Source organism: Chroicocephalus ridibundus, chromosome 4, assembly GCF_963924245.1.
Source record: "Chroicocephalus ridibundus chromosome 4, bChrRid1.1, whole genome shotgun sequence".
Lineage (NCBI taxonomy): Eukaryota > Metazoa > Chordata > Aves > Charadriiformes > Laridae > Chroicocephalus > Chroicocephalus ridibundus.
Genome location: NC_086287.1, coordinates 56,336,512 through 56,363,316, shown reverse-complemented (window position 1 = coordinate 56,363,316; position 26,805 = coordinate 56,336,512). Strand labels below are relative to the sequence as shown.

Sequence of the window (26,805 nt, the reverse complement as noted above, 5' to 3'; positions counted from 1 at the left end):
ATGTAATACACTATGTCATGCAGCAGAGCTTTTGTTAATAGCTGTTGATATTCTAATGATACAGGCATTAGTTTGGGAGAGCACTGGGTTTTTCTTAGGTTACCTAATGGTCACCTGATGGAGTTGAGAAAAGCAGACACTACCTTTTTGCCTGATGATTCTTTTCTGTCTCCCTTTGTGCCTGTAAGTTTGGTGTTTTTCTTAATAGTATCACTTTGTCTAATAAAATACATTATTTTCTAATAAAAAAATCCCTGGTCTTTGAGCTATTTAGTCTATGTGCATTTAATGGGTAGCAGGTAGAGCTAGGGGACATGTGACTGCATCAGTATAAAAATTCCCAGCATCTCTAATGGCTTATTCTGTGTAACTTCTCCAATGTCAGGATTGTATTGAAAATAAACCCTTTGGCTGTGCACTCTATTCTGGAAAGGATAGCAGCTGAGGAGGAAGAAGGTGATAATAACTTTCAAGAGGAAGAAGAAGGAGGGTCTCATTCTTTGAAGGATGTCTGTGATATTAGAAGACCAGAACCTTCTCCTTTTTCTTCTCGTAGGGTTATGTTTGAAAACGAAGAGGTACTACAGAATTTTGTTATTGCTTTGTGCTTACGGTAGACAAAATTAATATATTCTCACTGCTTTGTATGCATCTTCTGGCTTCCAGTTTTTCTGGGTTTTTTTGTTGTTTTTGGTTTTTTTAAATAGTTTTCTTGTTGTTTTTTTTTCTCTCTTCTTTCAGATGGTAATGCCAGGAGATGTGGTTGAAATGACTGAGTTTCAGGATAAAACAATTAGCAATTCTCATTATGTACTGGAACTCATGTTACCAAACATTCACTTAACATTACCAAACAAAAGCTTTTATGAAAAACTTTACAATAGGCAAGTATGATAATTGTTTTGCTTGGTTATCATGACCTGTACTTTTAGTTCTGTTATTCATTGTTGATAAAAGCAATTGAATGAGCAGCTATATCAGGAATTCATTTGTATAGTTTTCTAAAAACATAAAATGCTATATAAATATTCTTCCATGTTAACATAAGAAACACCACTGTCATATATCTGATTGATGCTATAGCAGCCAGCTGCTAAAAAGTGTTTGGCAGATTTTTTGATCAAAGGATGAAGTTAAATAGTCTTTTGCTTTCGGTGAATATTTCATTCAGATCTCTGTTTGCAATGTTTCACTTTGCTCTAATCTTTCTGAATTCTCCTCTATAAATAGATCACTGTACTTCAAAAAATGTTGCATTCAATTTTATTCTTTCCTTTTTATTCAGTGATTCTCCATCTAAAAGTTAAGAGTCCACAAGGCAGGCAGGGGAAAAAACCCTAACAACCCAGTTCTGTCAGCCTCACAAGGGCTTACAAAAATGTAGAGAAAGTGAACCCAACTTGCAGATAGGTGTTCAGTATGTATTAGTTTTCTGTCTGAAAAACAAAGGAATACAACTAGATCAAATCAACTAAAAAACTGGTATTATGCTATGCATAAAGAGAGATGCTGATCGATTTTTAGCCTCTCTTTGGCATTGCTTTGCTTCCAAAGCATTTTTTTCACTTCCAAAGTGGCAAAGCTGAATCCTTCATTGAATATTCTGTTGGTGTACTTCTGTACTGAATGTCACATATATCTTTACCTCGACAGACACAAACTCACTTGAAATCAAAAGAACTAATGTTTCCTGCAACTTTGTTTGAAAATTGATGTGGTCAAAATAGGATTTTGTTACACCCCCTCCAACCTAGTGATCTAGTATACACCTATGAATAGAGGCTTTTGGGTCGCTGTCAAATGTTAGACTTTGATATGTGCATACCATAATTACAGAAAAAATTTACTTTTGTTATTTATTGCTTTTGCTCATGAATGCATTATTCTTTCTTGTGCTTTTGAACTTTTTTCTCTTCCTTGTTTATGAAATCTGCAATTTGTTATATGAAGTCTGCAAAGGAAATATTGCTTGACTGGCCTTACAGGAATATAGTCATATGTTTTGTATAATGATAATGTATTTCTTCCTAGGATCAGCAATGATTTATTGTTGTGGGAACCCACTGCTCCATCTCCTGTAGAAACATTTGAAAACCTTTCTTACGGTGTTGGACTATCTGTGGCCAGCCAGCTCATCAACACTTTCAGTAAAGACAGCTTTAGTCAATTTAAATCTGCAGTTAATTATGGTAATACACTGAATAAATCATATAGAACTATAGTGATTCGAAAGCATAATTGGCTGAAGTGATTAAACTGATAGTGGAAAGAATTTGCAAACTTACAAGAAAGGATTTACTTAAACCAAAAAGAAAATGTAGATTACTGCTTAAGTAAAATAAGTGTGAAATTGAATCGCATTACTGATGGAAAATACAGTGAATTATTGGCATAATATGCGTACTAGCTAGAGAGTTAGTTGTTTTTCATTTTATCTATTAGATGATGAGAGTGGATCTGAGGAAGAAACACTGCAGTATTATTCCACTGTTGATCCGAACTATCGTTCACGCAGAAGGAAAAAGCTTGACTCTCAGAATAAGAACTCGCAAAGCTTTCTGTCTGTTCTGCTAAATGTGACACATGGATTAGTGTCAATATTCACAGATGTAAAGGTGAGACACAGGGGCTGGAAAGAGTTGTTCTGTTGTTTTGACCGTGGGATTCTCTTCATGCCATATGTTCTGGTTTTGGAAGGAACAAGCGTTTAGAACAGTAATTCTGTAATCTTCATACAATTGTACTATAACTAGACAATAATGGAATACAATATTGTAGCAATTCTGTTTGCTTTGCATGAGAATAACCAAATACAAGCAGGAAAATATTTTTTTATTTTGTTTAATAATAATATATAATAAAATATTATTTTATTTTATATGCTGCAGTTTACACTAACTGCAGCAAACTCAGCAAGCAGTGATTTAATCATTTCTGTTCTTCCTTCAGCAGGATGATGGTAATACAGTGGAAGGAAAATACGGTGAATTCTGGTTGGAGTTCAACAGCGGTTCACTTTTCAGCGTGACTAAATATGAAGGCTTTGAGGACAGACACTATGTTTGTCTCCATTCTAGCAGCCTCAATTTATATCATCAAGGTAGGGGTGGGATTGGGGTGGCTCTGGGACTAAATTTGAAATGAGATAAGCTTGAAGTTTTTCAGGAGAAACGCTGTCTCTTTTTCTTATTTTTTTTCTCTTTTTTTTTTTTTTCTAATAGTGTATCGTTTGTCACAATAGATTCAGTTCATGACTAATGCTCTACAGTAATACAACTTCATGATAACTGTATTTACTTAGTTACAGTTTAGCTCAAACTTTCCTTGGCACCTGCAGGTCTCTAAAGATATTGTGGTCCTCTGACAAATTAGCTGTACAGTCTGTTCTTTATTATGAAAGTACACACTCCCTACACACTATTGGTTATTTAATTAAAAAAAGGTACAGGTTACCAGTGGCTGCTGTATCTTTCCTGGGTAGCTGATCATAGTCAGCAGGTGAAGAATTTTAAGTTGACTCTGTAGTTTGTATGGCTGGAAACGTTGATGTAGTTAAACCTTTTAAGGTTTTTCCCCTCAAATGCCTCTGAATCAGTCATAGTCAAGTTAATGGATTTTCAGTGTAAGGCTTAATTGTTGTGCGTTTAGAGGTTAACCTGGCACCATCTCATAAAATTAAAAGGAGAGACATATTCCTGTCTTTCTATGTAACCCATAGGAGATTTCTGTCCTTTTTTTCAACTTTGCCAATTGTTGAGCAAATGAAAAAACAAACCCTATAGTGACACTGAAGATTTCAGCTAGAACCATGGTTTTAAATACTGGATCACCTGTAACCTCCCCTTCACGATTTTTGGTTGTTGGTGTGCATGACTAACTTCGGTAATTAAAATAATTTTAAAGGCATTAAGTGTAAAAAGGATTTTCTTAAGTAACAGCTTTGAAGCGTGAGGTAACTCATTCTAAAATCTTTTTGCAGGCTTGGTAGATGGGGTCGTCCCTTCCTCTGAAGTGCGACTGCCCAGCACAATACGTCCCCATTGGTTGGAACCTACTATTTGTTTTTCTGAAGAAGATGGTCTTAGTAGGACAACTTCAGATGGCGTAGGAGTGGATTCTCCAAGCATGCTGACCGTCGCAGTCAAAATCCAATCAGATAAAATAGAGAGCAATACAAAAGTTTGTGTTTTTCAATTTGTGCTTTTAGAAATTGAGTTATCTCAGTTTATATGGAAGCATCTAGATGTGGAGTTGCAAGGGGTATAGATAAAGAAACCGTATAATTCTGAGCCATTCATCCTCAAACTATAATTTTCTGTTAGAATCTTTTGGGTGGATTGTAAAACTTAAGTATCAGCGTAATTTAGTAATTCTTCCAATGCTTCACTTCGCTGATCATACTGTATTTTTTTTTTTACTGATTGTCTTTCTTGGTCAGTTGATCTTTTTCTTGGTTTTCTTTGGTTGAGTTTTAATCTGGTGCCAAACTGGTCAAGAACAAATACAAAGAGTTAAAAGCTTTCTGCTCAGCTTACTAGCAGTGTCATCTAAGGGGCAGCCTTTGCTTACCTATTTGGAGTGGCACTGGTAAATAAGTGGTAGTTTGGCTTTGATGGCAGCATTCATTAGCATGGCTAAAAGATGACCTCTTAGCTGGCATAGTGGTGACAAACAGGTTCGTAGAGTTATCTAGAGAGGAAGGAATCTGCAGACCAGCACAGTGTCATGGGGCCTTCAATGGACTCAGATTTGAACGGCCTAAGGAAGAACTACATTGGGCTGGTAGCCCTGGTAATTCCTGGTGAATCCCAGAATGAATGACCAGGTAGCCTTCCTTTCTACCACCACTGCAAAATTGTCACTTCTAAACTATCCTGTTGCAAAAAGTATTAGGCTATTAGCCAGGGCTTCTGTATTAGGAAGCAAGGCGGTTTTTTTAATGTTTTATCTTGGCCCAGTCCTTTCTTTGTTTCTAGACACTTGGAGATTCTGGAAGGAGAAGCATGACTGTGTTTCATAATCTAGATGTCCAATAGTTACATGTATTTCATGTAAACTAACTCGTGCAACTTTCTTGTGCAGGAATTTCTAGTTGCTGTTGGACTAAGAGGAGCCACCCTTCAGCACAGGGTACTGCCTTCGGGTTTAAGCTGGCATGAACAGGTCAGGTTGCTACAGTTTTCTCGACTACACCTTCAATTTCAGTCTCATTGCTTAAGTATCAAACTAAACCTTGATGGAAAAATCTTTGTGTTAGGCTATGTATTATTATCTTACTCTGCTCTTGACAGTGTTATTCTTTACTTTCTTTCTTGTCTCTCTGGGAGACCACTGACAGACTGTAGTCTTGTTCCTAAATTCTTATTTGTGTATTCATTTGCTACAGTTCCTCTCATCATCCTACATCTCTGCCCACAGCATGTCAGGGAGGTTCTGTGAGTTTTTGGGGTCTTTTGTTCCGTTGTTTGTTTGTTTGGTTGGTTTTTTTTAAAGTTCAGAGGGAGAATCTCAGTAGTCCAGTGCTACTCAAGTACTTGGGTAATCCTTGATGTAAAAAACCACCCTCAAAACAAACGTGCTGCTGGCAGCACTGTAAGCATTTCTGTGTTTTTCCCCCCCTGCTCACTTCATTCCTCAAGTCCTGGTTTGTCCCTTACCCCCAGGTGTTTCCTGTTGTATATCATTTGAATAGCAGTAAGGGAGAAGACGACTTTGGGGAAGTAGTAAGCAGCAGTTTACATAAATGCTTGTAACGCAAACTTCTGAATTAGAAGGGTTGTACTGGTACATGTGGATGCAGAGGTATAGCAGAGCAGGCAGGGTTGGAGACCCATGATCTGGAAGCTGCGTGTAAACATGCATGAGCTGGGACACGCAATTAGCACGGTAGCATGTAATTATACCACACTGGATTGCAGATAGTAAACCCTGACATTCAAGCTTATCCTGCAATATGTATGATACGCTTATTTTTACATGTGTTTTTATTGTATAACTGCATGGAGCTGAACTTAGTGCTTTAGACTCTTCGGCTGTGTCATTGCTTTCTTCTCAGCATGGTATTCCTATGTGCACATGTAACCTGCTTTACACTGTGTGTGCTTATTTGCTCTGTGGATTTTTGCTCAATTAACATTTCCTGTAATGCACTTGGGATCTTTTTCGGAGAGGGCGGAGGAAATAAAAAATTGGCCAATGAGGTAGGTAGAGGAAATGATTAAAAGGCTAGCAGTGTTGGTATGCCCCAGGCTTGGAGTAATTTAAGAACAACTTATACAGTGTAGCAGATTTGAGAGAGAAGGATAGGAGTTTATTTTATGCAGTAATACATAAAAAAGCAGTATATACAATGAATGTGCACATATTTCTGATTCTGAGCATATTTCCTGCCCCTCCCAAAGAAAAAGATAACTTGAAGATAACTAACAATGTACAGTATTCCAAGAAAAGCTGGCTTTTCAGATAAAGAGAAAAAAGAAAATACTAACACTATAATAACAACTGCAAAGAAAGATGAATAAGACTGTATTTGGGAAATGCTTTAAAAATGGATTGTGAGGTATTGTACAAGTAGCCACTTGTGTGTCTGTGGATTGGTCTTTTCCACACCTCTGACGTTGAAGTTTTGGATGTTGGATTTTTTTCCCTGTTTACATTCCATGCTTTTATGTATTCAGATATGGGGTAATCACCTTTAAATGCCCGAGATGGTTCACTTCCTTTTTCTTCCACTAATCAGACATTTTATTGTCCTACTTGTTACAGATTTTCTCTTTTCTAATGCCTAATTGTTTATTAACAGATATTGAAGTATTATAATCATGTGTTTGTGATTTTTAGATTTTATATTTTTTGAATATTTCTGATGAGCCTGTTCTGGGATATAATCCTCCAGCTACAATTACAACTTTTCATGTACATCTGTGGAGTTGTGCTCTTGATTACAGGTAAATAAAATGCAAGTCTACATCACTTGATGGCACTGCAGCTATATATTTATTCTTTAGGAACGCTTGAGTTGCATATTGTAAAGAATACTTATTTAGGCTTTTTTGGAAAAAGTACTTAACAGAAATCCCTTAAACTGTAAGCAATTTAAAGTAGGATAAGCCCTTGTCTAGGCCTGGGAAGATCTAGTTAGGTAACCTAAAAGGCTTTGATGGCACTTCTAAAACAGGTACAGAGTATTAATTTAATTTTTCTTCCTATTTTTTCTTAGGCCCTTGTTTTTGCCAGTCAGATCTCTACTTACTGTTGAAACTTTCAGCATTTCCAGCAGTGTTGCAGTAGATAAATCCTCTTCTACTCTCAGGTATAATTTAAGCGATTGTGAAACATGGGAAGTTCCTGTAAAACTTGTAATGCCTGTCTACATTTTTGACCTAGGAAGCATTTGTGTTGTGTAAATGTGCATGCTGGTTTGCATCTGTTGGAATACACTTTGCTCATGTGTAAACCTTCCATTTTATTAGGTTTAATAATTTATTTATTTTTTAGTTGGATTGCTTTCTTTAACTAGCAACTCTGCAATTTTTAATACGGTTGAAAGATGTTCTGAAATGAAGTTCTTTCTATGTCATTAATTAGTAGCACCTACAAGTTTCTTAGATTTGTTATTTGGAGACAGTGTATTAATGAAGGAAATATTTAGTTATTACTGAACATCTCTATTACTTTTAAATCATTTTTCTTGCAACTTTAGATGAACATTCATTCTGTTATGCCTGTTCTATGTGAAACGTGCTGAGTTGCTTGTTTCCATTGATAAAACCATATAAATGACCTTTGAAACAATGTGTCTCTTAGTTTCATAAAAAGAAAAAAAAAAAGGCAAAAAAGAAAGTGTTAATTCTATATGCCAAAAGCATTACTTTTTATTCTAGGAAGGATCAAATATATAAGTTAAAATGCAAATAAAATGATGATAATAAGTGATGGCAAAAATATTTTGCAGTGGTTGATTACCAATGGATTTGGAAATTATGAAAGGTTAAAGTGAAGAGTTTGGATTTAAGATATGCTAGATACGTTTGTGGTTTTAACTATGTTTTTTCTATACTGATTGCTTTCAACAGCATTTCTTTAGCATGTTTATTTAATTTTATTTTTTTTTTAATCTCTTAGGATCATTTTAGATGAAGCTGCTTTGCATCTGTCTGACAAGTGCAACACTGTTATGGTGAACCTCCACAGAGGTAAGGATGTTTTAGATGTGACTAATGAAATGCAGAGCCTAAAGAAACAAAATTACAGGCATATTCAGCATATATAAAGTTTACTGAAGAAGAGGTCTGAGGAGATAATGAGCAGCAAATTGAATATGAATCAATAATGCAGTGTTGATAAAAATCTGAGTGCTCTAGGGTGGATTTGTGGATGCAGAGGTATGTCAGAGAACAGCAACTTGCGAGTCCTTAATTTTCTTGTTACAGCTCCATAATGGGTATTTGAAAAAAGCGTATCTAAAAACCTGGAGTTGGCATAGAAAGAAGTCTTCATGAAAAGATATTTATTTTGACACATATATTCTAAATAGCTGAACTTGAAAGGTGTTATATGGCACAGAGCTCTAGGTTCTAAAAAGAATGATACCAACTGGCTTGCTCTCGTTCATATAATAACAGCCTTTAAGGACTGAGGATCTTGAATCAATATTTAACAAATGAACTGGAGAAATAATGAAACCCTGTGCCCATAAATCTGTGTATTTAGCTTAGGTAACACTTAGAATCATAGAATCATTTAGGTTGGAAAAGACCATTGGGATCATAGAGTCCAACCATCAACTCCACTCTACAAAGTTCTCCCTTACACCACATCCCTTAACACCACATCTAAACGACTCTTAAACACATCCAGGGATGGTGACTCCACCACCTCCCTGGGCAGCCTATTCCAGTGTCTGACCACTCTTCCTGTGAAGATTTTTTTTTTCCTAATGTCCAGTCTAAACCTACCCTGCTGCAGCTTGAACCCCTTCCCTCTTGTTCTATCGCTAATTACCTGTGAGAAGAGACCAGCACCAGCCTCTCTACAATGTCCTTTCAAGTAGTTGTAGAGAGTGATGAGGTCTCCCCTCAGCCTCCTCTTCCTCAAACTAAACAGTCCCAGCTCCTTCAATCGTTCCTCATAAGATTTATTCTGCAGGCCCTTCACCAACTTCGTTGCCCTCCTCTGCACTCGCTCCAGCACCTCAATATCTCTCTCGTATTGAGGTGCCCAGAACTGGACACAATGCTCAAGGTGTGGCCTCACCAGTGCTGAGTACAGGGGGACAATCACCACCCTACCTCTGCTGGTCACACTATTTCTAATACAAGCCAGGATGCCATTGGCCCTCTTGGCCACCTGGGCACACTGCTGGCTCATATTCAGCTGCTTGTCAATTAGAACCCCCAGGTCCTTTTCTGCCAGGCAGCTCTCCAGCCACACTTCCCCAAGCCTGTAGCAATGCATGGGGTTGTTGTGGCCCAAGTGCAGGACCCGGCACTTGGCCTTGTTGAAGCTCATACCGTTAGCATTGGCCCATCGGTCCAATCTATCCAAGTCTCTCTGTAGAGCCTCCCTATCCTCATGTAGGATAGCTTCGTGTCATCTGCAAACTTGCTGATGATACACTCTATGTCCTTATCAAGGTCATCAATAAAGATGTTAAACAGAAATGGTCCCAACACTGAGCCCTGAGGAACACCACTTGTGACCGGCCGCCAGCTGGATTTAACTCCATTGACTACCACTCTTTGGGACCGTCCATCCAGCCAGTGCTTGATCCAGCAGATCGTATGCTCATCCAGGCCATGAGCCGCCAGTTTTTCCATGAGAATTCTATGGGGGACAGTGTCAAATGCTTTTCGAAAGTCTCGGTAGACAATGTCCACAGCCTTTCCCTTATCCAATAATCGGGTCATCTTGTCATAGAAGGAGATCAGGTTTGTCAGGCAGGATCTGCATTTCATAAACCCATGCTGACTAGGCCTGATCCCCTGCTTGTCCATTATATGACTTGTAATGGCACTCAAGATGATCTGCTCCATGACCTTCCCTGCTACTGAGGTCAGACTGACAGGCCTATAGTTTCCCGGATCCTCCTTTCTGCCTTTCTTGTAGATGGGCGCTACATTTGCTACCCTCCAGTCCATTGGGACCTCCCCAGTTAGCCATGACTTCAGGTAGATAATGGAAAGTGGCTTGGCGAGCACATCTGCCAACTCTTTCAGCACTCTTGGATGTAACCCATCCAGTCCCATAGACTTGTGCGCATCCAAGCAGTGTAGCAGGTCACTAATCACTTTCTCTTTAATTGTGACGACCTCATCCAGCTTCCCCTCCCTGTCTCCTAGCTCACGAGGCTGGGTGACCAGGGAACAGCTAGTTCCACTGCTAAAGACTGAGGCAAGGTAGGCATTGAGCACCTCAGCCTTTTCCTCATCCTTTGTGACTATGTTTCCCTCTGCATCCAGTAAGGGAGGGAGATTTTCCCTAGTCCTCCTTTTGTTGTTAATGAATTTATAGAAACATTTTTTGTTATCCTTAACAGCTGTAGCTAGGTTGAGCTCTAGCTGCGCTTTGGCTTTCCTCATTTTCTCCCTGCATAGCTTCGCTATATCCTTGTAGTCTTCATGAGAGACCTGCCCCCTCTTCCAGAGGTCATAGACTCTCCTTTTGTTCTTCAGGTCCAGCCAAAGGTCCCTATTTAGCCAGGCCGGTCTCCTTCCCTGCCTACTTGTTTTTTGGCACACAGGGACAGCCTCCTCCTGTGCCTTTAAGACTTCTCTCTTGAAGTATGTCCAGCCGTCCTGGGCTCCTATATCCTTCAGGGCAGCCTCCCAAGGGATTTTGTCCAGCAGTCTTCTGAACAGGTCAAAATTTGCCCTCTGGAAGTCTAAGGTGGCAGTTTTACTAACCCCTCTCCTTGTTTCCCCAGGAATCAGAAATTTGATCATCTCATGATCACTGTGCCCTAGACAGCCACCAGCCTTTACTTACCCCACAAGTTCTTCCCTGTTCACAACAAGCAGGTCCAGGAGGGCACCTTCCCTCGTCGGCTCACTTACCAGCTGTGTGAGAAAGTTACCCTCCACACATTCCAGGAACCTCCTGGATTGTTCCCTCTTTGCTGTGTTGTATTCCCAGCAGATATCCGGGAGGTTAAAGTCCCCCACAAGAACAATGGCAAATGACCGTGAGATTTCCCCCAGCTGCTTATAGAAAGCTTCATCCGCCTCACTGCTTTGGCTGGGAGGTCTATAGCAGACTCCCACAGCGATATCAGCTTTATCGGCCCTTAACCTAATCCAAACACTCTCAACCCCATCATCACTATACTTGATTTCCGAGCTCTCATAGCATTCTCTAACACAAAGGGCAACTCCACTGCCTCTCCTTTCCTGTCTATCCCTCCTGAAGAGCTTGTAGCCATCGATTGTGGCACTCCAGTCGTGTGAGGCATCCCACCATGTTTCTGTGATAGCCACTATGTCATAGTTTTCCTGGTGCATCATGGCTTCAAGCTCCCCCTCTTTGTTGCACATACTGCGTGCATTGGTATAGATGCACTTCAGATGTGCCAGTGACTCCAGCACCTTTTTGTGAGTGTGGGCCCCATTTCCCACCAGACCCCTCTCAGGTGCTTCCGTGATTTCTAAACGTCTGTCCCTTCTGTCAAATGAAATGGCAGAGTGAGAGTCCTCGCTAGTCCACCATCCTTCAAGCCCTGGCATGCTTCCCTTGGGTTTATTCCTGACAGGCCAGTTATCACCCTTTCCCCCCTCATATTTAGTTTAAAGCCCTGTCAATGAGCCTTGCTAACTCCTGCCCCAAAATTCTTTTCCCGTTCTGGGACAGGTGCGTCCCACCTGCCACCGGCAGGTCAGGTGACTCATACAGCAGCCTGTGATCAAAAAACTTCACTCCTTTAGTGAAGGACAGAGTAAAGATATGCCTATTTTGTTTAAACAAGAAAAAGGCAAAGTAAGTTATTTAGGGTACTAAAAGATTAGTACAGTGTGAAAATGTCCCCTCTCTCACCTCAACTAAAAAGCTGCTAGGATGCTTAGTTCACCCAGCTTCTGTGTGCCTCTACTTCTCTAACTCACACAGATGGGATGAGGATAAATATCTTAAAAGATTACAGTGCACACAGATGGTGGCAGTGGGAGTGATCTATTGGATTAAAAAGATTTGAGTTCTTGAATTGAGTAGCTTGAGAAACTTGAACTCCGAGAGCAATCCTCATAAAAGAAGGAAATGCAGACATACAAAAGGTTTTGACAAAAAAAATCCCTTTTTAAGCTCATGCTATTTCTAATGGTTAGATTCTAATGAATTTTGGTTCTAATTCTAACCAAAAATTACATAGTAAAGATGATATTTGTTATTAAGTCTTTATTTTATTTTTTTTTTAAACTACTCGTCTTTCAGATTATGTTCGTGTTATGGATATGGGACTGCTGGAGCTAACCATTACAGCAGTAAAATCTGATTCTGATGGGGAAAGAGTAAGTATTTAATCACAATTAAAACAAACTATAAAATCTCCGTGACAGATTGTGATTTGAAAATTACTTTGTTATATTTAGAATCAAGGAAGTTTTTCCAGTTTACGTATGCTATTATTTTAAGTCCCTTTTCACTAGTTAAGTAAATGAACTTAAAAACATCTGTGTATAGATGCTATTTTTATGTAACCTTAGGTTGATTTGAAGTGTGTTCTTTTTTTATTTTTGCTATCTAGACTAAACCACGTTTTGAGCTGCACTGTTCCAGTGATGTAATTCATATTCGTACCTGCTCTGATTCATGTGCTGCACTAATGAATCTTATACAATATATTGCAAGTTATGGTGATTTACATCCACCTGCTAAGACAGAGATTAAACGTGGAGTTAGCAAGCCAAAAATGAAGGTATAAAATGTCAAAATAACTTAACTTTATGCTTCGTGGTAATATGTTTTTATTTTGATATCCCTAGTCTACTTCCAAAGAATGTATGATTTCCTGCAAAGATATCAACAGATTGTATCTGACTTAAAATACATTTAAGAGTAAAATAGTGCCCTCTCTTTTTTTTTTTTTTTTTTTTTTCCCCCTGCTTTGGTCACTACTTAATATTTTAAAATATTATGTTCTGTTTACCTATTGTACTTTATTCTTATCTAAAGAAGGAAATTCCAGGACATACACAAGCTGTCCGAGTACTCTGATAATCTAAATATCCTGAACCTTAATGTTCTAACCTAGTTCATGAATCGTCTAGCTTGGAGTTTTAGCTCACTTGATTATTCATAAAGTTAAGGTGTTACTTCTTGCAGTTTAAGAGCTGCGTATGAAGCCGTTTTAGCAAAATCTTACTCAGCATGATATTGTAGTTGTCTTTAAGATGTAACTATGTGTAGTTCCTCTCCTACAGGTAGAGACCTTTAGCCAACCATCTTCCCACGGAACAGTCCTCCCTGAATCAGAACAACAGATTTTACGGGATTTGATGAGTGATGCAATGGAGGAAATTGAGACTCAACAGACAGCTGCTGCCATGAAGCCAGAGTCCAATGGTAAGAATCCTCTGGAGGCATCAGTACACATAAAGTAACAACTTTTCTGTAAGGAAATTGAAATTTTTGTGTATGCAGAGATGCTGCGACAAGAATGGGAATGTACCTTTTAATATCGGAAGTCTTCAAACTATCAAACGGATTCTTGCTTTTAATAACAGTAATGCAAAAATAATTTAAGATTCTAGTCAAATACACATTACTGAGATACTGAAAACAGCAAGGAAGGAATCTGACTTTGTGGGATTCTGTCAAGACCCCAAATTCTCGAGGAGTTTGGGTGTAAGTTTCTATGGCATACTGCACTATGGAGGAATCAAAGACCTCTCTTCTGTGTATGAAGGCAGTCCAGGAAGATGGTACAGTTCTGAGTCACAGAAAGAACTTTTAGCTCTGAGGAAATTTTTTTCAAGTAGCAGATAAAACAAGATAATTGATTTTATCATGGGATTATGGTTTCTGTATCATGGCTAGAGTTAAATCAAGGTTTAAATTGGCTAAGGATTTTGTGCTGCAAATGGAGAATTTCAGTATTTCCATGACGTATGGTCGTCTTTTCGGTGGTGGATGGTGAGCAGTCGGTGTAGTACTGAAAGTTACTGATGTTGTGGTCTTACTACCAGAATGAGAAACTTGGACACAACACAATTTTTTTCTCTGTGGGGCTTTCTACAAATAGTTTTTCTATATTTTGTCAGTTCATCTCTACTAGTAAATAGTTATGATTATATTTTAATCACTTCCAGTTGTACAGTAGATTAATTTTTGAAAATTGTATTTTATTTATAGTAGGAATTGACTCAAGATATAATAAGCAAATTCTCTTGATGGAATTGAAGTAAAAGATTTTATTTAACTGTTATGTTTTCATATTTTGTAAAGATTTTTCCAGTGAAACATGTTTTTTCTCCACCCTCCTTCAACTCCCAGGAGTTTTGGATGACAGATCTCAAACTCAGGAGCCATCTTGCTCAGATCTCTTCCTGTTTCCAGACGAAAGCGGAAATGTCTCACAAGAGCCAAGTCCCACTTATGCTTCATTCACTCATCACCTGATAAATGAGGCCATGGGAGATGTTCCTGCAGAAAGCGATGATTTCTGTATTCTTTTTGCACCCAAAGTTGCTGTGGCTGTAAGAAGCTTTGAGAATTACTAAAAAAATCCATATATAAACTGAATTAGAGAAAAGGCTATGCAAGACCTGGACAGATTAGACTTCATAGCTTTTTGTGATTGCTTAATGATACTTTTATCAGTGGGCAGACTAGCAGAAAAATAATGTTTACATTTGAAAGGACTTAATGCATTGTTACTGTTAGGAATGGATGCAAGTATTTTCAAATATATATGATTTTTCTATATCTCAGCAGTATGTAATTGTTCTCTGATCCGAATATTACATTAAACGATATTGGCAGTTTTCCTAAATTTTAGTCATGTTTTATCATGGCCATTTTGACTTACAGTAATGGCATAGTTAGGAAAAAAATGTTTTAAGCAAAATACAGTAGTTATCATAATAGCAGCTTTGCACATCTTCTGATCTTTTATTCATTTCTCTCGTAGTCTAAGCTTTCAATGCTTTTATGGGTCTAAGATCCTTGCCAAACCTCAGAGAAAAGCTTGTGTGTAATTTTACACTACTGTCTGTCCACTGCATTAGAAGACTTAGGAAACTATACTCAAACTTTTTGAAAACAGCTTGTGTTCATGTTTTTCATAGTATCTCTGGTTATATTCTTAATAGACAGAAGCAGTTATGGATCCCTAATTAGAAGTTGTATTTGCCCAGTTACCTTCGAGCTTGTTTGTTTCCAAAAGTGCTAATACGGTAGCCTGGCCTCTTCCATGTTTTTTTGCTTGTTGTCAATGCTTGTTTTGTTTACAGTTTGGATGAGAATATTTTTTTAACTACTCAGCTTCTAGTTTATTTTTATGTGCTTTTGTTTTTAAATTACTTTATAAGAATCATTCCTAAAACAAGCCTGTGTTGTATAAGCTTTAGAAGACAGTGCAGAATAGTTCCTCTATTCCTTTCCTTTTCATAGAAAATAATTAGACATCTCAGTAAAGAAAGCAGATTTCACCTTCTCAATGCTATATACTCTTTTTTTTTTAATTAGGAAAAAGAGGAAGAACCAGTAATAAAAATAATGGTTGATGATGCAATTATCATAAAGGAAAATCATTTCAGCCAACCTATTAAAAAAACAGACACAAGCAAAGCTCCTCTTCATTTTCCTGTTCCTCTGGTACGCTATGTTGTAAAGGAAATCTCTCTTATTTGGCATCTTTATGGTGGAAGGGATTTTGGGACTGCACCACCAACATCTCCAGCTAAAAGTTTCATGTAAGTGTTTGATGTATTTCTGTAGATTAGAACATTTAAAAATACTAAGTTTGCCTTTGATTTGAGGTTAATCTCACTATTCAATCTCAAGTCCCTCTCACTTGCTGCTTTGCTCCCTCCTCACAAGGAATCAGCCATAGAATGGTTTGGATTGGAAGGGACTTTAAAGATCATCTAGAATCTTCCTATTCCACACACCAGTGTTCTGATTTTCCTGTGTCTTAACCTGGACAAGCTGGGTTTGGTCTTGGTGTTTTCTGGGGGGATGGGAGGGATGGGGTTTGTTTTTAAGGGTTATATTGGAAGTTAAATTTTCCTAAAGTGATTGGGGCTTAAGGAGCATAAGAGACTATTGCTATGGTAGCTGGAGTCTGGGTTTCAGGATGTCATGTAAACTGAAGAGTGAGTAATATTACTGCACCCAAAATTAAGGAGATGCTTTATGAATGTTAATTTGGTGGGAAGCATACACGTAGCATTCTGCTAAGTATGCATGACTTCAACAATAAAAAGAAAGTATTTATTTGGTTAATAGTAACACAGCTTCCAATATTTTTTTGTATTTCCTAACATTTTTCTCTTGAAACCATTAAAATACTACTAAGCTGTATCCAGTGAAACATACATGCTTTTAGATTAACAGTGAGATAGCTTTAAGTTTAACCTGCGAAAGTGTATTTTTCTTTTTAATTTCCCCAGAAGTCCCCATAGTTCTCCATCTCATACACCAACGAGACATGGGCGGACTACAGCAAGTGGGGGAAGAGGAAGAAACCCAGACTTCCTAATGGAAATACAGTTAAGCAAGGTGAATGACAGAAATGGCTTCAGCCATGACTGCGTGTGTGAATATCTCTACACGTTATATCCTTTTGATAACAGCTTTCCTTTAGAATTCAGTAGGATTTCTTCCATTAGTATCTACAACTAAGCAATCACTTTGAAGGCGATGAATTTAGAATTTGTTCAACAAAAAATGTATTTGTTCTTCTAGCACAGTATTGTTTACTTGCTGAACAAACATGTTTCTAAAGATGAAGGATACTTATTATAATATTCCTAAAGTTTTTATTTATAGCCACGTTTTACAACTGCGGTTCAGTTTTTCTGTCTTCAGTTCTGCTCTGAATTGATATACCTGTTATGAAATTATATGTTCTAGCAAAACAACCGCGATGTAGAGCTGTTGAGACATTCGGTGTATCAGTTGATGATAACTGGATATTAAATAACATCCAGTTATATCACGTCATCATTCCTCTATTTCCCCTAACATATTTAGCACCCTTCAGGCACAAGTATGTTTTCTTGGTTTTTAAGCTTGTGCTTAGCTCTCACATGGAAACTCGATGCTTGATTCTGGTGCTGTGAAGAATATTGGCAAGGAATTAACCAAACTTCATGTTAAATGGATCAATAACAAAACCTTTTTAAAATAAGGTTTTCTCAAACATTTCTATAAACGTGAAAGATACTACATAAAACTAAATGCATCTGTGTGCATTTCTAGAGCTTAAAATTCGTCTCATTATCACTTCAAACTTGCCAGAAATGTTTGATAGTTATTTTAGGCTTTTCTAAAATAACCATGACGTTGCAATAAAAAAAAAAGGAAGCATTTAATATTTCTCATGGAAAACTTCCTATGTAGAAGTATAGCCATCTCTCCTAATTTGCCAGTATTTAATGAGTTGGTGTTAGTGCTTAGGCATAATTACTCCCCCCCCCGCCCGACTTGTATCCCTAACTTGGTACAAAACTTAATAATGCTTAAACAAGAAATTAAGGAGAAGAGTGTCAAAAACATAAAGTTTCTGAGCAGTATTTATGATAAACATTTATTTTTCTCTTCAACACTGAAAATGTTCATTATCACGTGTATCTTGAATACAGGGCCCTTAAATGCAGTGTTTCTTACTGTATCAGTATCCGGGCAGTAGAGGCCACTGTTCAGCTTGCGATGTGTCCCTCTGCTTCACTACATTGCAGGCAAGGATGCGGTGGGGGTCATTGAGACAGGGAACGATTTGTAGGTAACCACAGGTCTTTGATTGAAAATGAGAATTATATCGAGAGATGAGAAAAAGGAGGGAATTCAGAATTCTTTAGAGTTTAAGAAAGGTAATGGATCAGAGTTTCTATGGGCTAAAGTGAGTAAAGAAAAAGGAAACTGAGACTGGAAGAAGCTATGTGAGAAGTCTGTTGATAGGGGGAAAAAACCTTACTTTCCTAAGCGTAGAAGCCGTAGGATCCAAGAACTGCAAGATTGCCCGGTACAGGTTTCAACATGATGTAAGAAAGATGTCAGGATTGAGAAGAAAAAGCAGAGTCATACTAAAACAAAAAGCAAAACTTGCTCTTTGCTTTACACTGACTCTTTGTTTTGGCTCAAATTTGCATGAACATGTACACAACTAGGAATTAGAAGATTTCTACTGCTAGATGTGCAAAAATCTGAATAGTTCTCAGAAATCCTAGTATTATTTCTGTAAATTTGAAATAGTAGATAGCTTTTAAATTTCTTATGTGTGGTATGGGCTTTTTTGGTTGGTTGTTGGTTTTTTGGGGTTTTGGGTTTTTTTTTTTGTTGTGTGGTTTTTTTTTTTTATTTTAAGTAATATTAGAATCATAGAATGGTTAGAGTTGGAAGGGACCCTGAATATCATCCAGTTCCAGCCCCCCTGCCATGGGCAGGGACCTTCCCACTATACCAGGTCACTCAAAGCCCCATCCAGCCTGATCTTGAACACTTCCAGAGATGGGGCTTCCACAGCTTCCCTGGGCAGCCTGTTCCAGTGCCTCACCTTCCTAATATCTAATCTAAATCTCCCCTGTTCCTGTTTAAAACCATTACCCCTCATTCTATCTCTACGCTCCCTGATCAAGAGTGCCTCCCCAGCTTTCCTGTAGGCCCCCTTTAGGTACTGGAAGGCTGCTATAAGGTCTCCCCGGAGCCTTCTCTTCTATTGTTAAATGTTGTTTTTCACAGAAGCTGATTATGCTGGCTTTCTTTGCTTTTTTAAAAGGTGAAATTCCAGCATGAGGTATACCCTCCAGGTGGTGCAGAAGGTGAATCCAGTCTGTTGGAGCAGCCAGTGTCACGGCAGGTTTTTATTGTTCAAGACCTGGAGATTAGAGATCGTTTAGCTACATCACAGATGAATAAATTTCTCTATCTCTACTGCAGTAAGGAGATGCCCAGAAAAGCGCATTCAAATATGGTATGTTTGTGGAATCCGTCAATTCATTATAATTACAGTGGTTGGACTATCATTGTGGAGATTGTATACATTTCTTAATCTTGCAGAAGGAACGCTGGAGTAATAGAACTTGTTGATAGTTATTTGCTCAACTGCTTGTGGATATTAAAACTAATTTCAAAGTAATTTTGAATATTAGTATGTCAGGTATTAATGTTTGTGAGATTTTGTCAGTTTAAAAAAAGTAGATGTGCAGGACTACGTTGGTAACCTTCAGATTTTGTTTTTGAACTAACATCTGCTTGTATGAGTATGATTAGACTGTTCACTTACACTTGCAGAGTTGTAGGTTAGTGATATACTGTAGTCTTACTGATTCTATAAAGGATTTATGAATGTGGGTTTTTTAGGTTTTCTTACTTTAATTTTCTTTTTTATAAAATCCATAAGTTATTTATTCAACACTGGCTTTATAATTGGTAAGTGGAATCAGATTAGTATAGAGGTTTTGTAATAAATGTTTTTCTAGCTAGCGTTCTGAGACTTAAAAATTGTGAATGTTACTACTTTTATTTATCTTGTTGCTTTTTCTCAGTTAACAGTTAAAGCATTACATGTCCGTCCAGAGTCTGGTAGATCCCCACAGGAATGTTGTTTACGTGTTTCACTAATGCCGCTTCGCCTCAATATTGACCAGGTTGGTTATGCCAATGTAAAAAAATGAAACAAACTTTTATTTATTTAATGATACTGTCTTTTTTTACCACATACCTGTAACCATCATAGACGTTTTATGGGGTTGTTTTCTTGGTTTGATACCTCTTTTATTTATGATCAGTCACACATGTCTTTGGATCTCTGCTGCTCTGTTTATATCCATGTTAGAACTTTCCTTCTGCTCCAGCTATTACAGAGACTAGCTTTTTTTTTTTTTTTAAATTTAAAAACTAAGAATATCTGTAGACCTGGCTTTGTATTCAATAATACCAGTTTACCTCCTGAGAGTTCTGATGATCTCTATTGTTTTGAAAAGCATATGCTTATTCTTGAATGATCTTGCTTTGTTTGTTCATGAAGTAGGTTTGGTGTTTTTAATTGAAAAAAGTTAATCATTAATCCAGAATTTTGTCAAGAGCACTTGAGGTCTGCTTCTATGCTCTGGACGCTATGGTCTTGCTTTCAACTGCAGTGGCATGAAGAACAGAAATGGGAGAAATTGTTTTACTTTCTTTAGCAAGCCTTTGTGCAACATATTTTTCATGAGAAACAGTTGGGGTTTTTTTCTGCACCAGTAAGGAAGCTATGTATGTTTGTGCATTCACGTTTAAAGTGCAGTTATTACTCTTTGAGACATTTCTTGCTTAATTTGTCATCTGCGGAGAGATATGGGTTTTTTCAAGAGCACAATTAGGAGTTCCATACTTGCCTTCTGTTTCCCTCAGTACACGTTAGAGACTAGGTTTTCATTTTACTATTGGAAAAATGGAACTCTGTATAGTTTGTAATTATTGTGTATAGAAAAATGGCATGGACATACTGCCATCTAGTGAGGAAATATGTTCCCTCTGATTACTTTTCTAAGTCTTTTATCTTTTGTACCATAAACAAAAATCACCTTTACAACTTCTGCAAAATTAACCACAGCTGGGTTGGAAGCACAGGGCTGCATGCGGTCACGTTAGAAATTCCTGTTAGAATTACTTAAGCTGTCTGCTTATCAGTTGGAAACAAAAAAAAAGGAAAAGAAAGTCCAGATGTCATTATAACATGAACAAGGCACCAGTGTGATGCATCTGACTGACAAGACATTAACAGCAGTGATATTAATGACTTCTAATGAAGCAGTGGCGAGATCTGATCTGGAATAATTGGTCTGCCATTTGCAGTATTAGAGACGAATATAAAGTATACTTGAGTACCCTTTTATTGGAAATCAGAGAAAAGTTTATACGGATTAAAACGCTTGGGTTCTGGAATAGTCTCTAAAATGAGAGTAGAGATGATGAAAACAGCCCTGGAGTTTTAAGACAGAGCTAGACAGGTTATGAAATCACATTATATGTAGCAGAGGACAATGACCAAGAGGGTCTTTCTGGTTTCTTTCCTAGATTTATATGTGGTTTCTGCACTTTTTAAAGGATCAGAAAGAAGAAATATATTTTGATTCATATCCAAATAGGAATAAAGAGCTGGAATAGTAGATAATAGTTAGAGTATTGTGTATTTATCTTTTTTTTTAACTTAATTATATTTTATTTTTTACATTAGGATGCCTTGTTTTTCCTGAAGGATTTTTTCACTAGCCTCTCTACAGAAGTAGAACTCTTAGTTACTCCAGATCCTGAAGGTATACTTTTCAAAAACCTAATGTGAAAGTGCTTCATCTTTCTCCTTTAATATGTGTATATGTCTATAAATTCACATGTGAATCTGATGTTTGTAAAAGAATTAGTGACCAAACCCCAACATTAGTAACTAATTTGTTAGAACACAGAAACTTTGGGTATTTTAGTTTTATATTTTATAAATACCAACAAAGGTTTTCAACACCTGGGATCTCCATAGTATAAAAGTTTTCACCAAAATTGGAGCATATTTAATAAGAACTTCTGAAAAAAATGAGGACTGTGTATATAATATTAGGAGTTGTTATTAGATAAAACAATTTTTTATCAATTTTCCAAACAAAATTATTTAATACCTCTTGCACAAAAGAGTATGTCTGTCTAATAGCTTGAAGTTGTGTAACCCCTAGAGAAGGGAACAGAGTTCAAGATTATAAATAAGCATTACAGTGTATGTATACAGTTAAAGCAGTACTTCTAATTAACTACACCATCTGATGCAAAAACTAGTATATATTGAAAATCTAATATATTGAGAATCTAAATTATGTCCTGTTAGTAATTCCTATTAATAAGCATTAGAGCTTACTAAGAACACGGTAATTGTATAAACACGATCTTTTTGTAATCGATGGGAAAAATATGAGTCAATTTTATTGTATATAACTTCTTATCTTCAGTGAAAAAGTCTCCTGGTGCTGAAGTTACGTGTAGTTTGCCCAGGCATGTCAGCAGCCTTAAGGACCCAAGTCCAGTCATTTCTTTCTCGTCACCCAAGCAAGCGAATGAAAATGGTAGCATTGATTCTGTGGATGTTGTTAATGGAGATGATCATCATTTCTCACAAGAAGTAACATCATACAGTGATCAGCCAGTATTTTTCAGGTAAACAAAATTTCCAGTGACATGCATCTGTTCTGTTGAATGCTTTAAGAAAGTTTGATGGTAAACTGTTCAGACATTTTGACAAGGTGCATTTTTTTTGTTTGTTTATTGACCAATTGTGGAAATCAAGTATATTTGTTTTGATCACTGGACGGTAACTGATGTGATTTTTTTTTTTTTTTATTAACTTATGCTCACTGCTATGCGCAAGAAAATAAAATTAATTAAAGCTCTGGCATGTACAGAACCAGTAATGAGATGTTTTACATATAAAGAACAGTCTTTGTACTCTTATATCTAACAATGTAAATTAGATCTAATAAAACCAGAGATGGGGGTATGTAAAGGAAAAGGATATCATGGGAGAGGTACAAGATTAAGATATCACAAGAGAAACTCTAATGTAGTTCTGACTGGAAAGTGATTATAAAAATTGCAGCTTGTTTTGCAGAAGATTTGTCCTGTGTATTCAGATCATAAGTGCCTCTAACAACAGATGTGTACTGTGGTAAGCAGTGCAGAGCCAAATTATGAGAGAATGACGGTGGTTCTATTCCATCACATACATCACCAACAGAATTTTTTAATAAGTTCCAGCTGCAGGGCTAAATTTTGCCCACAGAACCATCATTAGCCATGTTTTTTCTTTTTTGTAACTGAAATTCATGCTGTGAATATTGAGGGAAGGTACACACCTGCAGGATTAGTAGCGCTTTTGCAGACTGTTAAACTTATTATAAATTTAATTTAAATATTTTATTTTATTTATAAATTTCTTATAAATGCTAACCTTGACAAGATCTTAATAAACGAAGAGAAACTGAATTTGCCGTAGTACTTTGTACTAACACAGTAACTAGAGAATTTATGGGTTACAGAAAAGGGTATGGCATCCTATCCTAGGAAGTTGGGAAACAATGGGTGTCTTTTTGGAAGGATGATTTTATTTCCTTTTCATGTTTCTCACTGTAAAATTTCCTTTGTATATCCCAGAGAATTTCGTTTTACATCAGAAGTTCCAATACGGCTTGATTACCACGGCAAACACGTATCAATGGATCAGGTTTGTGTGTAATGCTGACGCTGTAGAACAAAAAAGTGATGTTTGTTTTGGGTTTTTTTTCCCCATGAGCTGGGTTACATTGTTATGCTCCCTGCTCATTACTGCTGTGAACTTGGTAAATGTAGAACTTTTTTTTTTTTTTTCTTAGTTTCAATAAAGCTTAACCTTGTTTCACTCTTAATTTGAAAACAAGTGGGTGGATCCTCCAGTTAACGTTAACTCAAAACGAGACTTGAAAGTCACATTCATTTATCAACTCAGTGACTGGCTAGAAATCTTTGTACACAGTTGTGGTGCCCATCAAAGGATGAGACTACTATCTGATGCTAGAATTGTGTAATTTATTTACTTCCTTGTTAATGCCAGGATACAGTATCGTCTTCCCTCCCCCCACCCCTTGTTTACTTCCCTTGCAGTCTTGTAATGTATGGGCTTCAGTGGCAATGGCAGAATCTAATACAGATGAAAAAAATGCTCATAGTTCTTTTTAAAATATGTATTGATTTTCATACTGAGTTTACGGAGTAGACCTCAAAATCCGGTTTGCACAACCAGATCTGTACTCTGTCATGGCAAATTAGTAAGAAAATATGGACAAGTAAAAGCAGGAACTTCTTGAATTTGCTGCCAAAGAAATCAAAACATGAAATGGCAGCTTTAGAATGCCTGGAACACACTAATGCCAGAGCTATATTTACACAATTTGTTATATCTTAATATTTCTGAAGAAGCCCTCTTGTATCCAGATGTTTTTCTTAGAGTAGCTGATTAAGCCAGTTTCCGTCTTTTGCAAGTTTTCATGTGACATAATTCCTAGCACTGTAACAAGTAGCATTTGGGAGACTGGGGGAGAATCAGTTTTTAGACAGAAATACCTGTAATAGGAGTTGAGATGATGAAATTATTTCTCACCTACAGATTGTACAGGATGAATAAACTCTTGTGGTAACAAAATACTTCATTTACAGGGGACGCTTGCTGGGATTCTCATTGGACTTGCTCAGTTAAACTGCTCAGAATTAAAGCTGAAGAGACTTTGTTACAGACATGGGTAAGTATTGAATTGTAGATTAACATTGGTATTGCAAAATGAATAAGTTTATGGTGAAAAATTGAATGTAGCAAGCAAAAAGCAAATTCTCTGATAAGATCTATTTCTGAAGTCCAAGACGCTTTTTGACTACGTATATTTCTTGATTCTAGTTTTTGTCAAATATATAGCATTCAAGCAAAACATCTTTTTTCAGGATAGTATTTAATATATGTGCTAGTTTTGGTGCTAAACTCTCTTAATTTTAATTGTATGTTTACATGGAACTGGATGTGATTATGCAGTCTTGAACTTCTGTTTTATGAAGCATATACACATGAAACCCTTGGGTTGGCCAACAGCAACAAAAGATGACACTTGACAACAGCTTTCCTTTTGTTTGAATGACATCTTTGTTTACTTCAATGAATAATGCATTTGTTTTTTAAAAAATATTAATAATTTTATTTACTTCAGTTTATTAGGTGTGGATAAGTTGTTCTCCTATGCCATCAGCGAATGGCTTAATGATATAAAGAAAAACCAGCTACCAGGAATTTTGGGAGGAGTAGGCCCTATGCATTCTCTAGTGCAGTTAGGTAAGTTCTTATTTCTCTTCAGACACACATGGCAGTTGTTTCAAACAAACAGACAAACAGAGCTCAACAAAAAAACACCCACAACCAATGTTGACGCTTGTTTTCACTTCCTCTCAAGGCATTCTGCTTATCTAAGAGAACTTTCTAACTGTGGTGTTCTGTCTTTGTTTTCAGTCCAAGGTCTGAAAGACTTGGTGTGGTTACCAATAGAGCAGTACCGAAAGGATGGCCGTATTGTAAGAGGCTTTCAAAGAGGAGCGGCTTCTTTTGGTACTTCCACTGCAATGGCAGCACTGGAGCTGACAAACAGGATGGTTCAGACTATACAGGTATGGTGTATTACTTCTGGAGATAGATATAAAATACGAAGTGTTGCTAGTGGGTGCTCTGTATTAAGCTAATACCTTAATGCTGTATACTTGAGGTTGGGAGTGTGTCTTAAAAGGGCAGCTGTATAAATTAGAAAGCAGAGACTGGGCAAAGCTTGCAGCAGTCTGTGAGGTGACATCAAATGCAATGTTTAGAAAACTGTGTTACAATATTGCTGAACACCCAAGCTGTTAGGCGTTTCTTGATGTCTTTAATGTATTGCAACGTACAGTTTAATACTAAAATACTCAGTGGCACTGAAAAATCACTGATGTTGAGAAAGATGAGTTCTTTGCGTATTTTTCCAATAATAGATTGCTAACTTTTTATAAAATGTCAGCTTATCTGTGCATATTTAAAAAACAAACAAACAAAAAAACCGAACAAAACCCAAACAAAAAAACTGCCTCAAAACTAATACTAATTGTGTTGATGTACACAAAGTCTATAAAGCTTTCTGGATTTAACCCTAAAGTAATCTTGGATTAAAGTGTTAATAAATTTATGTTCCTTAATGTAAAATACATAGCGAAAATGAACTTTTACCACCTAATTTTGCAAAAATTGTAGATGTGACTAAGCTTGAACATATATAGTAAAAAAACCAGTGATATTATTCGTGAGTGGAATTACATGCATGCTTGTGTGTTTGTAAGAAAAACATACCATTGATCAAATGTTTCGGTTTCTATCTTGAGCTTTTTGTGCAGATCAGAGGAATGGCAAATGAGGGGGGAACCCTACCAAAACCTACAACGTTCATTCTTTCATTACGGAACTTAATGTATAGTTACAGCTGCACCATTTCAGAGGTTCTTGTACAAAACCTTAATCTGATGTAAATGAATATTATTTGTGGAATTAAAATTCTTTTATTTCGATTATGTCACCCTGTTAGTAGTTGAAATTTGTGATCAGATGCTGTAAGACTACTTCCATATTTTGCATTTGCTTCTGGTCTTTAGGCAGCTGCAGAAACTGCATATGACATGGTATCACCAGGGCCTACCTTTATCGAAGCAAAAAAGATCAAACGATTCCCTCGCCATCGTTTAGCTCATCAGCCAGTAGACCTACGGGAAGGTGTAGCCAAAGCATACAGTGTAGTAAAAGAGGTGAGTGCAAAAGTAATTATCCTTAACCAAACTTAAGAATTGTTTCCTAAGACAGCAAATAAAATATCAGTGTTAGTTTAAGCTGACCAAATGAAGAAGGGGATTTAAGTTTTGAACAAGACTGTCTTCATCACTAATCCTAAACCAACAGAAGCCTTGCATGGAAAAATCAGAGAAGCAGAAATAAACTAAGGTATTACACAGATAAGTGTGAATAGGACTTCAGTATTCTGCAGTTGTGAGGGTTTACTGTTATTCTGAGATATGTAAACTGGATTTCCTGCCCCGAGTCATCCA

At 37.1% G+C, this 26,805-nt stretch overlaps 1 protein-coding gene across 6 annotated transcripts in view; it reads left to right on the top strand.

Annotated features, from left to right (window-relative positions):
* ATG2B (autophagy related 2B) overlaps positions 1-26,805 on the top strand; it is a 52,752-nt gene that overhangs the window by 20,967 nt on the left and 4,980 nt on the right. Inside the window, exons 17-41 of one of the 6 annotated variants that reach the window (XM_063332789.1) lie at positions 386-578; positions 742-884; positions 2,032-2,147; positions 2,443-2,615; positions 2,950-3,100; positions 3,980-4,179; positions 5,083-5,163; positions 6,841-6,947; positions 7,220-7,312; positions 8,125-8,195; positions 12,421-12,497; positions 12,734-12,904; positions 13,410-13,551; positions 14,434-14,684; positions 15,676-15,902; positions 16,602-16,710; positions 18,929-19,123; positions 19,698-19,799; positions 21,371-21,449; positions 22,128-22,332; positions 23,326-23,395; positions 24,364-24,446; positions 24,903-25,024; positions 25,199-25,353; positions 26,359-26,508. In XM_063332789.1, coding sequence (XP_063188859.1) covers positions 386-578; positions 742-884; positions 2,032-2,147; positions 2,443-2,615; positions 2,950-3,100; positions 3,980-4,179; positions 5,083-5,163; positions 6,841-6,947; positions 7,220-7,312; positions 8,125-8,195; positions 12,421-12,497; positions 12,734-12,904; positions 13,410-13,551; positions 14,434-14,684; positions 15,676-15,902; positions 16,602-16,710; positions 18,929-19,123; positions 19,698-19,799; positions 21,371-21,449; positions 22,128-22,332; positions 23,326-23,395; positions 24,364-24,446; positions 24,903-25,024; positions 25,199-25,353; positions 26,359-26,508 — 3,466 coding nt within the window. Of the gene's footprint in view, positions 1-385; positions 579-741; positions 885-2,031; positions 2,190-2,442; positions 2,616-2,949; positions 3,101-3,979; positions 4,180-5,082; positions 5,164-6,840; positions 6,948-7,219; positions 7,313-8,124; positions 8,196-12,420; positions 12,498-12,733; positions 12,905-13,409; positions 13,552-14,433; positions 14,685-15,675; positions 15,903-16,601; positions 16,711-18,928; positions 19,124-19,697; positions 19,800-21,370; positions 21,450-22,127; positions 22,333-23,325; positions 23,396-24,363; positions 24,447-24,902; positions 25,025-25,198; positions 25,354-26,358; positions 26,509-26,805 lie in introns of all 6 variants that reach the window. The other 5 variants (XM_063332786.1, XM_063332791.1, XM_063332790.1 and 2 more) reach the window with 5 other exon arrangements.